Raw genomic sequence first — 12,452 nt, 5'->3', positions numbered from 1 at the left:
ATGTTTGCAGCGCCCTGATCGTACAAAGACACTCCACAGATTTTACTCTGAAACACACCTTCAGAAACAAATGTTGAGGGGAAAAAAAACCCTCCCAACACATTGACCAGCTCCATCCTCCAGCCCCCCACTCTCCTCCTCCTTTCCAGCTGTTTCTTTGCTCTCATCTTTTTGCCTCACTGACTCGCTCACTCTCTCCACCTCACCTCACAGCGCCGAGGATACTAACAGCCTGCTGAGTGTGTGTGAGCGTGAACATGGATAACCCCCGACGCAGACACGAGTCAGAACAGGACAGAACATGGACGGTGTTAATTTGAAAAAGAAAGTGTAAACGGTGACAGAACCGACACAAATGTGTGTGAGTGTGTGTGTGTGTGAGAGAGAGAGAGAGACAGAAAGCTAGCTAGGGAGCTAACTCAAGCTGCTGCTAACACCAGCTGGTCTCTAAAGCTGAAGCTGCTATGATAATGCTCTGAGGGCTTCGCATGTTTAAAGCCTGAAACATGCCTCTGACTCTGTCACTTTAAGAACTGTGGACGTTACTTGGGTAATCAGTTTTAATTCATTTTAACATGCTTGTTTGTTTTTAGATTGACTCGTGTATGAATTCCCTGTTTAGTGTTTATGCAGTTCTAAATATGTTCATTTTTAACAAAAAAAAAAAAAAGAGTTGAATAAAAAGATCCGCACTCAAAAAAATAATAATTTGTTGGATGGACTCTAAAAAAAAAAGACATTTCCAAACAATTATTTTATTCTGATTCGCAATAAATAGACTATGTTGTAGATTATTATGTCAGCAATGGGTTTAAGGTTGGAAAGTGTCCATCTGTACCCTTTAACTCTTTGTAAAATTATACCAAGCTTCCTGGCAGAGATAATTAGTGAGATAGAAGCAGATGCACTCATCATTTAAAACAAAGACAAAAAGACATCGTACAGTAGGGGTTAGCATGACTAGCATAGCTAGATTAGCATAGCTAGCATTATAAACACAGGAGGACATGTGTTTCCAAGAGGTCCTTTCCTGAACTTTAAGTTTCTAATGCCTGGTTCACATGGCAAGATTTGAAAATGCTCAGCTAGTTTTCTAAACCTGAGAACCCGCCCACATGACGATGTTTGGTCAAATACAACACACCACACTCAGACGGATTTTACTCATGAACATTGAGATGTCAGATTTAAAATCTCGCAAAATTTCTCGAGACCAAACATGAGTTCAGACTAAACAAATGTGTAAGAAGCAATGCCAATAGTTCGGGGTCTATTTTTAGCAGATAAAAACACAATACAAAGACACGGTGGACGTTCTGGTGCGCCACTTTGGATTCCCCTTCATGTTTCTGGCTTTCTGATTGGATACACGTCACAGTCAACGGGCTCATTCGTCCTCAGAAAATGCCTCTCCTAGCAGACCAAATCAGTCTCAACACACCACACACAGCAGTGTGTTAACTCTTAAGATTATATTTAAATACATTACAATAATCTCAATAATAATCAAATCGTCTTTAAGATTCTCAGAAGGGGAGTTCGGAAGAAAGATTGATATAATTTATCTCGCTGTGTGAACCAGGCATAAGGAATAATTGACATTTCCAAGTGAATTATGTTCTTTAACATACAGAAACTGACAGTTCAAAAGGAAAAAAATATACTTTATTGTAATACGTTTAGCCGTAATGTTATCTGCTGAAATTCTTGCTCTCTTGCAGCGTGAGTATTTCATCAAACTTTATTGTTTTTAAAAAACGTAACTGATTATGGAAATAGCAAAGTTTGACTTCATTCATCCACAGAACAGTTATTGTCGGTTCAGTGTATGCTGGTTCATTCACTGACTTGAATAAGATTGGATATTTTAATATTTTTACCCAGCTAGCCTCTGGTTAGTCTGCTACATACGGAAGAGGATTAGGGCCACCGAAAAAAAAAAAAAAGAATTCTGAGATTTCTGAGAATTCTGAGAATTCTTTTTTTTTCTTTTTTTGTTGGCCCTAATCCTCTTCCGTAGCTAGCTGGTGTGTTTCTAACACTAATAGTTCTTGTAACCTCAACCCATACATTGATCTCTTACAAAATCATAAAATTGATGTATTTTTTATATTCATTCAACAAATTATTTTGTCAGATTAGCATACCACCAGTAACAGTAAGTGACTTAACAAACCCAGTTTAGTTGTTTTTTTGAGTGTAGTTGTGGTCTCTCCTACACTCTTTTTGTGCCCTGAGGCAAATATTTAAATCCACAACAGCATGTTTCAGCCTTCACCTCGTTTTCCTTCTCCTCCTTCTTTCTTTGTTTGCCATCCTCTCCTCCGGATTCTGTCTTCTCTCTTTCTCTTCCTGTCATTCCTTCTCTCTCTTCTTTTGCCATCCTTCAGCTACCATTGAGGCCATTGAAGCTATCGAGACAGTTAAGGACGCTGAAGGTAAAATCACTCTCATTTCACTGTGCGCGCTCAGCCGCCATTGCCTGTGAGGTCATAGATCTCCTTTACCCACAATGCACCCAGCTCTTTTAACCACATTGCCTCTCAAAACTAAAGCCTGAAACCGCTTCATGCTGAAGCCGCCATGCAAACACACCCGTGTTTTTCCTTCTCCTGGGAACGCCGCGTTGCCTCCACTAAACACACAAACACATCTTTACATCAGATGCAGCTCTCAACACAAGACACGTTTCCATAAAAAGAAGAAGAGTGGGGCTGTGGTCACGGTTACTCTGATGTCTCACTGTGTCTGTCTTTTCCTGATGTTTAAGGGATCATTTAGGTCTGTATGCAATAAATCCGTCTTCTTACAAGCAGAACATGAGTTACTTATAATCGTTATAGAAAGATAAGTAGGATTTTAGGAGGAAGGTTAGCCAACTTTACAATCCCAGCTTTTCAGCAGCTGGTCACATGATGACCAATGTGCAGAAAAGAACAAGTTATTGGCCTCTACACCTATGCATGTGTCAAGTGATTGCATAGGAGTTTTATTTGCAGAAGGGAAATTTATTTTTTTTTAAAAACCAAAAAAAAAAAAAAACGCTTTTAGCTGCTTCTGGAAATTTCTCCTGTAACTGCAGTTCTGTGAAAATGTTTTCCTGCCCTTACACAGTTCTTCTTTCTCTGCTCACACTTACACGTTTCAGATTACGAAGGGCTGAAACGATTAATTGTATTGATTGTGATTAATTGATCCCTAAAATAATTGTCCACTAATCTGGTAATCGATTAATCATTAACGAAAGTAAACAGACTCGAAATAAAGGCTATTTGTGGAAAGAAAAACATTCTTAGAGCTGTTATTAAGTCTGAAATTTACTATACATATACATTTTGCATTTAACATTAAAATGCTAAATGTTCAAATTCTGTAAAAAATCTTCTATTAATAATCAACAGATCAGCCATACTATGTATTGATGTTGAGCACAAAGTGCTGAGCTTTTCGCACGTTGATGTTGGAAGTACCTTTTAGCTGCAGATGCTTCCTGTGCCGCCAATGATCAAGATCATAAAGTCATCGCATTTTAGGCAACACACTTTTTATTTTCTTATTTAGAATGGAGTTGAATTGTTTGTTGTTGTCGTTTTTTTTTTGCACCTTTTAATGTATTTATAATATTATACAAAAAAAGGAAAGAAAAATAAGCAAAATGTGAAAATTGTTTCGTCAAATTAATGGATTAATCGTCAGAACAATTGATTAATCATCATTACCGGAATAATCGATAACTGAAATAATAATTAGTTACAGCCCTAAAACCAGGTTGGCTTGGATAGCTTTTTCCCTGTATATAATTATTATTTGAAAACGGCATTCAGAGTTCACTGAGCTCATCTTTTTCTGATATTAAAATGTTTTGGCCAATCTCAAACACTAAGTGTGACTGAAAAAGCAGAAATTGAAGAAATCTGTAAAGGGGCAAATATTCCTTTATGGCTAAAATTCTCACGTCTCTATAGTTTTAGACAGAAAATCGTTTCGAAGCGAAGCTGGGGAAAAAGGTCCGAGATGTTTGTTTGTGCTACTGAGCAACTTGTTGCCATGGCTTCTGTGCTGAGTGAAGTACTTAGTGATCCGTCTGCATGTCCTAGTTAGCCATACCGCTTTGTGGGTAGTGCTGTCTTTAGCTTACCTGAAGTACAGTCCATAATTTGTTTGTATGAATAAATTATGGAAATCCCTTTTGCTTTTATGTACTTATGTATTCGTAGCTTATGTTGCAGAGCGTGTTGTGGAGCATTTTGACAGTCGCCTTTGTTCAAAAGAGATGCAAGACACTCTTCCAAATTATTATTCTTACAAGATTTTCACGCTTTCAGAGTGTTTAGCTATATGTGCGAGAGCAAGCAGATAATGTACTGATACAAATAAGATTTTGGCTTAATTACTGGGAAGACTGAAGATGATTACGAGTTTCTGGGAGGTTGTTTTCCTCTCTGTACTCGTTTTGAACTGTCCAGGCTTACAGTCTGCAGGTGCAAATTCAAGAGTGGTGAAATAATCTGAAACTGCTGAGAAATACTCTCTCTCTCTCTGTCCTCTTTGTAGACGGATGGTGGATATTAAAAGCGATGTACTTTCATCTTCACTTCCCTGTAGTAGTCACGGGAGTCATTGCTCATTTCCTTTGCTTAATTTCTTAATAAAATAATAATCAAAATGCATTTTGATTCGTTCTTGATTGACTCAGTGTTTCGCCTTATTTGTTTATTTCCCCAACATATACTCAGATGATTTTTTCACTCATTACCACAGTGAAACCATCTGGAAAAACATCACCATTACAGAATTAACTTAGAACATTTTAGATGCGTTTGTAGCTTTAGCTTTATGATTCGGTTGGAAGGGGAAACAAATACCAGTGACTTTCTGTTTCAGTGCCTCAGCGCTGTCCCGTGACTCATCAGTGTGACATATAATCCTTCCTGTAAACATCACACTTTATAGTCAGCACACAGTGAGCCAGTTACAGAGCTTTATCTAGTGGTAAAACACAGACTGAGCTCTGGAAAAGTATTCATCCCTCCCAGCAAACATTTTTTTAAATGTATTTTATGGGGATTTTCTGCTATGAGCCAACACAAAGTGTGGTGTTAATGGGAAGCAGAAGGAAAGTACTACAGAAAGATGCAGAGTTTGCGTTCGGTTGAACTGAGTTTTTATTGAGAGTTGAGGCAAATGCATCCCACACATTTTAGTTTTCGTTTCTACAATTGTTGAAAAACCAAGTCTCTTTTTTTTTCCCCTTTCACTTTGCTTTTCTGAGTGTTGGTATTTCACCTAAAATTCCTATTAAACACGTTTGAGGTTGTGGTTGTAAAAGCTGAAGATGAAACCCAACAGCTGGGTTACGAGCCACATCGTTTTAGCGGGAGCCTCCTTTAAGAGAAACCACGGAGATGTTCAATGAACTCAAAGAAAGAGAAAAACTGTTCACTGCCATAAAAATCAATGTGTTCGATCAAATATAAACAGGATAGATTAGCTGAATTACTGCTGCATTCTGTCTTGCACTTGCAAAAAAAAAAAAAAAAAATCTTTTGAACAAACGTCCGACTGTTTAAAATTCAAAGTGTTTTAAGGATACAGTTTCTGTGCAGCTGTGCGTCTTTGGGTGAGGATGTTTAATTCACCGGGTGTCTCAGACTCCTGATCCAGGATCAATTTGTGGTTTACGCCCATGGTTAGTCTGGGTCAGAACAATCCCAGCTCAGCATTCAGACAGCAGATCAGTCGACTCCCCCTGTGTGAGCCGAGTTCGGTGTAAAAGTGGCAAAGCGTTGTTTATCCAAACCCTGAACTGACCCTCAGCTAGAAGCAGGAATAGGGGTGGGCATTTGTTGTATCAGTTGTCAATTATTGTGATGAGAAATATTGATTTATCGTCATGATAAATTCCAATTAATGATCAATTAAAATCCCTCAAAACTGTTCGCATTGTCAAAAAACAATCATAACCCAAAAACCTTTCGTAGAACGTGAGTTTTTTCAAAATTAGCATGTTTCCATTAAGCGAACTGATTTTCATAATTTGAATTTGCTCAACGTTAAAGTTAAAGTTGATAAACGCACCTACTGTCACACCATTCGCACGCCCACAAATACAAATCTTGTTCTTGAAAAACATTCCCTCTTAAAGGAGACATTGGGACTGCTGTCCCAAAGACTGGTTCTTTGGGACAGCAGTCACATAAAGAAGTGATTTATATAGTTAAACCACAAGTCGTGACTGTATGTAGTCATATTTTCAAATTTACTGATAATCATTGACACTTTCATTGATCAAACAGTTAGCATATTTCGCAAAATGGATCTCGTCTCCCCGACTCCGTTAATGCCATTCATCCATCCATTTTCTTCCGCTTATCCGAGGTCGGGTCGCGGGGGTAGCAGCTTCAGAAGGGAGGCCCAGACTTCCCTCTCCCCAGCCACTTCTTCCAGCTCCTCCGGGGGAATCCCGAGGCGTTCCCAGGCCAGCCGAGAAACATAGTCCCTCCAGCGTGTCCTGGGTCTTCCCCAGGGCCTCCTCCCGGTGGGACGTGCCCAGAACACCTCACCAGGGAGGCGTCCAGGAGGCATCCTGACCAGATGCCCGAGCCACCTCAACTGGCTCCTCTCGATGTGAAGGAGCAGCGGCTCTACTCTGAGTCCCTCCCGGATGACTGAGCTTCTCACCCTATCTCTAAGGGAGAGCCCAGCCACCCTACGGAGAAAACCCATTTTGACCGCTTGTATCCGCGATCTCGTTCTTTCGGTCATGACCCAAAGCTCATGACCATAGATGAGGGTGGGAACGTAGATCGACCGGTAAATCGAGAGCTTTGCTTTTTGGCTCAGCTCTCTCTTCACCACGACGGACCGGTACAGCGCCCGCTTGACGGCAGACGCTGCACCAATCCGCCTGTCGACCTCCCGCTCCCTTCTTCCCCCATTCGTGAACAAGATCCCGAGATACTTGAACTCCTCCACTTGGGGCAGGACACCCCCCCCGACCCGGAGAAGGCACTCTACCCTTTTCTGGCTCAAGACCATGGCCTCGGATTTGGAGGCACTGATCCTCATCCTGGCCGCTTCACACTCGGCTGCGAACCGTTCCAGCGAGAGCTGCAGATCACGACCTGATGGAGCCGTTAATGCCAGGTGTAAAAGTGAAACCGCAAAGACAACAATCACGGCTCAACTTCACAATAAACCAGAATTTATAACCATAACCATCAGATACCAAAACCACAAAGAAAAAAAGCGGTGGCTGCATGCAGGATTCCCCGCCCCCATGCCAGGTTGCTGCTTAGCTCCGGCAGCATGCAGCCACCACTGCATGTAACACCAAGCTAGGAACAATGGATGTGCCATTTCATTCGGAAACATTGTCCACTCAAAAGGACGTGGGACCGAATGTGTCAGCTATCTGCACTTCCATCCCTCCAAACTGGTTTTCTGAATCCACACAGAGCCCTGCTGACCTCTCCATTGACCCGGCGCGTTACTACATGAAACAGCAGGTTTTGATTATAAAAAATTACCACACGTCCCATAAAATATCTTCAAGCTTTTATAAAACAGACATGAGCAATTTCAATATTAAAACATCAATTACACTCCACATTTTCTGATTAGTTTTCTCCTTCTTTGGTTATAATAAACTAGTACATTTTTCAGATGAGTATATGTGACATACACTTTTAAGGATGTAATCTAATATAATTAGTCTACTAACTAGACAAATTTTAATTAAAATTGTGAATATTACATCTAGTTTAAAATACTCAACTGATTAAGCTATACGTTGATTAAACCAATTGAGGCCTACTAAAAACAAGCATAATCAACCTAATATTTCAACATTAGCTAAAATTAAACCTCATTAAAACTAGCATAATTAAACTAATATTTCCAACATGTCTCATCCATAGTTACCTAAAGAAGAAGTAAATAGTTCTCATTGTTACTTTTATTGTTACAACAGCAACACAGAATATCGTGACAAAACTTTTACGTCCACATTGCCCACCCCTCCTTGTGAGTATTCAATTGAAAAAAGAAATTCACATCAGCGTTCACGTCTCACTGTCAGTTTTTTCTGAATCCCAGAGGGTTTGGATACACACACGCCTCCACTGTGTTTTTTCTAAATGTTAACCCTGCGCATGTGTGTGTCCGCAGCCATCCGAGGCTTCTCTCCGCAGCACCGGATCAGCAGCTTCGAGGAGGCCAAAGGCCTGGACCGGATCAACGAGAGGATGCCGCCTCGACGCGACGCCGTCAACAGCGTGGGGCTGTCGATGGGCCGCATGAACATGGGCGAGCCCAACGGCACCGACAACAACAGCAATATCCAGTGATCGACAGAAAAACAACCCCACTCCCACCTGCCTGCAGTCTCTACAGTGATACCATATTTACCCAGTCTTGTACATAGGCATATAAAGAGCAGAAACACACACACACACTCATTACACCACACACACACAGGAGATTAAATTCCCCCTCCCTTTGTTGCCCTCACCTGTTATTTAGCCGGACTTTACCGCAGAGAGGCTGAGGGTCTTTTCTGAGCCCGGTTCTTCAGAACTAACCCTGATCCTGACCCCTGACCCCTGTACCTGCACAACAACAACAACAGGAGACGGCCTCCGAGAGCAGACCAGGACTCTGAGGAGAGCTGCTGCCGTTTGCCGTGTGTTTGTGGGGAACCGCCGGGGGTGCTGGTGTGTGACAGTGTTGTGCCTGCGTCAGTCGGTGTGTGTGTGTGACGTTTGGGGGAGGGTGGGTGTGGATCCAGCTGATGGAGGGATGGTCCGGAGGGACCGGAAGCGACCAGGGCTGGAAAATTATTTCAAATGTTCAATTTTCTTTTGTTGTTTTTTTTTTTTACACACACACACACACACACACACACACTTCAACTCCGTAGGAGTTTGTTTGAGAGAGTCGACGCCCGGCGAGGTGACCTCAGCCGCAGTCTAATCTGAGCCCTCGCTTTTCTTCTTCTTCTGTTTGCTTTTGTAGCTTTGCACCGTATTCACTCTCCATACAGAGTTGGGTGGAGGATTCTCCACCCAAAGCGCTTCGTCCAGACCTCTGGTCCAGTTCCACGTTGACTCTTGAAAACCAGCCCCCCCCCGCCCCCCCGGTCCCCTCCTTATCTGTTGCATGTAAATACATAGAGGTTTTATCACAGGGTGCAAGACGCAGTATATTAGAAGAAGAATGCTTTATATATATGTGGGGGCGTGTGTGTGTGTGTGTGTGTGTGAGGGAGGGAGGGGTTAAAATGTGAAGCTCTTCGTCCTCCTTTCTTCCCGTCTGGTCGCCGGCCTTCGAAGCGGGAAGCGGTCGTTCGGAGGAAATGGACTCTTCTGGCGAAGGAAGGCGGCCAAAGCAGCGAGAAGAAGCCAAGAGGATTAAGGTCTTTGTAAAGCATTTATATTAACGCATCAGTGCATGCAAAAGTTAAGTTCTTTGATAATAATGTGAAGATTATATTTGTGCTACGTGTTTTTCGCTATGGTTTTTTTTTCTTTCTTCTTCTGTTATTTTCTGGCTAATATAAGCAAACAGAGGTATAACGAATCATTTATTTTGTACATATTGTTAATTCGGTTTATTTTTTCTATCATTTTTTGTGTTTGTTTCTTTCTTTTTCACAACGTGTGTTCTTCGGTTGGTTTGGACGCTTGTACAGAACGACGGTACGATTCTTACTCAGAGTGTCGAGTCCACGTTTCGCTCCTCTGTTTCTTCGCCATTGTACAGGAGTCGTTTTTAACGATTAAACATGAATAACGAATATTAAACTAGCATCGACGAATGACCGTTCTATATACCGAGGCACAGGCATTCAGGCAGCCGAAAGCATGATTGCATGGTTAAGATTTGTGCTGTTCGAAAAACAAAAAGCAGCAGCGGACACGTTTTAACGGACGAGCCGGTGCGTCACGATTAGACGCAGTGTTTCCCAACCCTGGTCCTCAAGGCTCACCGTCCTACATGTTTTAGAGGTTTCCCTGCTTTAATGTGCCTGATTCAACTGACTGCTGTTCAACAAACGCCTGTTAATCAGTCATCAATTGAAATCAGCTGGACTGAAGCAAGGAAATACCTAAAACATGCAGGACAGTGAGCGTTGAGGACTAGGGTTTGGAATTTAACGGAAAAAACGTGTACTCTCTTTCATCATCGATGATTCCTCTTGTTATTTGATATTTATGATTCTATGATTATTATGGTTCTATTTATTATGGACAATATTCTTAATATGTAAGCTCTCTCTATCTCTCTCTCTGCTGGTTACTCTTCATGTTGCGTTGCTCCTTGGTTGATCTTGTGCTTCTTTGGGTGAGGTGAACCTCCTGGGACACCCTGTGCCATAGAAATTGTGCCACGGTTCTGAATCGTTTTCTATCTTTTCAATTTTTTTTTTCCGTTTCTGTTATTCTCTTTTATCTTTCTTTGTTTTTTCTCTTTTTAGTTTTTCTTGTATATTTTTTTTTTATGTTTCTTTTTATTTCTTAATTTCTTTGAGGCTTCTTTTGTTTGTTTTCTTTATTTCTATGGTTTATTTCTTAATTTGATATTTCTTTTATTTATTTGTCTCTTATTTCTTTGTTTCTTTTTGTTACTTTTGTGTTAATCTTGTTTCTCTGTAAGATTTGTGTTTTTTGTTTTCTTTTTCTTTTTTTGCTGACTCCCCAGTCACCAACACTGTAAGCATGGCCCATGGGACGATCCACTTTTTTACTCTTGAATAAAATATGCATGAACCTTTGGGATGGATTATGAGTCTTTATTTTTCATTGAGCACACACACATTCTTGTACCACTCAGAGGACTCTCTGTGTATTGACTTCCATTTATGCCAAATGGAAGTCAATACATATATTTTTCCTTAATCCTAACAACTGAGTGTGTTCCTAACCTTAATCAAAACTAATCAATAAAAAATAATCCACACCATACTTCTAGAATTGAAATTAAAAAGTGAAGACGGAAAAATGTTGTCACTCCACAGATGATCTTTGATTGTTGGTGAAAAATGTCCTCTATATGTAGCATATACAAGCGCACACAAACACACTGACCACTGCAAAGGGTTCTTCAGAATCTATACAAGCTCTTCTTCTTTTGTCATTGCCTCCTCTCCTTTTTTTACTTGTCTTTTTCCTACTTATCTGTGAAACATTATTTGTAAACCGTAAAAAGAAAACCTGTGGATAACACTGGGTACTTGTAAATATGTGGTCAAATGCATACACAAATATGAAGAAATTACATATAAAAAATAAAAGTACACAATTACAATTTCTACAAACGTTAAATTTCTGCACACAATTTTTTTTTAACTACAACCTCACAAATCTGACCATTAGGAATTCAAACCCTCTTAGTCCTACAAATATTAAAGAAGTACGCACGAGTCGCCTGATACACAGATAAAACTGCATTTACGCACTGATCCGGTTATGAGGGCAAAAGCATTTTTGACTCATTTCACGCTTCAAACAGCCTCAGATTTGTGCATAAGTGGTGCGTTTAAATGCTGGTGAAAAGCTGGGTCATATGATTTTTACTCGGAGTCTAGTGTTTTCATCCTCTGAACGTTTGTCACTGTGCTTGTGCCGAAGTGGCAAAGACGTTATTTCGTTGGAAAAGGGAATAGTTACGTACTTCTTTATCCACCTTATTCCGAGCCCCCATGAGGCTTTGCGTGATTTGTGGGCGCGACTTCCGCCGCAAACCGGAACCGCCGTTTGTTTACATGTTAGCAACTCGCTAACCGGCTTTCGTCAGGGCTTTTAGGCTATAAAACATGTGGGAACTCCAGCTATCAAAGCTTAAATGTGGCAATATTGTTTTACCGCTACCTACAGCTAATGCGGGGAGGGATGGCGACTTGAAGAAATGGCCGCAAATAACCCGCACTAGCATGTTTAGCTACTTCACTGACTCAGTTGCTTCGGATGCAGATGCGGGTTTTCTTCCGTTGGCTTTTTGTCCACACAATGAAATGATCACATATGAAGCATTTTGGTTTCTCTGTTCAAGTTTAGAATTTTTAGCCAAGTTCTTTTTGTTTCCTTATCTGTCAGTAGGCGATGAAAACTTGCTGCAGCCACAAACTAAACTTGGTCTGATTAGAGTACAACCAGGAGCAGCACAACAGTTACCCCCCAAAAAACCTTCCAGGAATAAGGTGGATAATTCTCCAAAATTGTTTATAGACGTATTGTGCATTTTTGAGCGGTACAGATGAGAATAAATTCTATCGTTAATCTCTTTGTTAAATAAATAAAAAGTATTACTTATTTAACCCTCTATGTAGGGCAAGTCTAGAGTATTCACTCCCCTGGTTGGAAAATCCACATACTGGTTGAAGTGAGGGAGAACAGTCTTCATGTTGGCCTGGTTAAAATCCCCCAGCAAAGATGGATAGATATATCTATTTA

General features: G+C 40.7%; 1 protein-coding gene across 4 annotated transcripts in view; it reads left to right on the top strand.

The window, feature by feature from the left end:
• The window catches only part of ppp3cb (protein phosphatase 3, catalytic subunit, beta isozyme), a 44,713-nt gene extending 33,939 nt beyond the window's left edge, over positions 1-10,774 (top strand). For 3 of the 4 annotated variants that reach the window (XM_032554957.1, XM_032554958.1, XM_032554955.1), the window contains exons 13-14: positions 2,391-2,438; positions 8,170-10,774. In XM_032554957.1, the coding sequence (XP_032410848.1) occupies positions 2,391-2,438; positions 8,170-8,348 (227 nt within the window). In that variant the 3' untranslated portion in view covers positions 8,349-10,774. The remainder of the gene's footprint in view (positions 1-2,390; positions 2,439-8,169) is intronic. The other variant, XM_032554956.1, reaches the window with a different exon arrangement.
• The last annotated feature ends 1,678 nt before the right edge of the window (positions 10,775-12,452 follow it).

The sequence above is a fragment of the Xiphophorus hellerii genome, chromosome 23, assembly GCF_003331165.1.
Source record: "Xiphophorus hellerii strain 12219 chromosome 23, Xiphophorus_hellerii-4.1, whole genome shotgun sequence".
Classification (NCBI taxonomy): Eukaryota; Metazoa; Chordata; class Actinopteri; order Cyprinodontiformes; family Poeciliidae; genus Xiphophorus; species Xiphophorus hellerii.
Note: the sequence above shows the minus strand (reverse complement) of the source record. Positions and strands in the feature narration are given on the sequence as shown.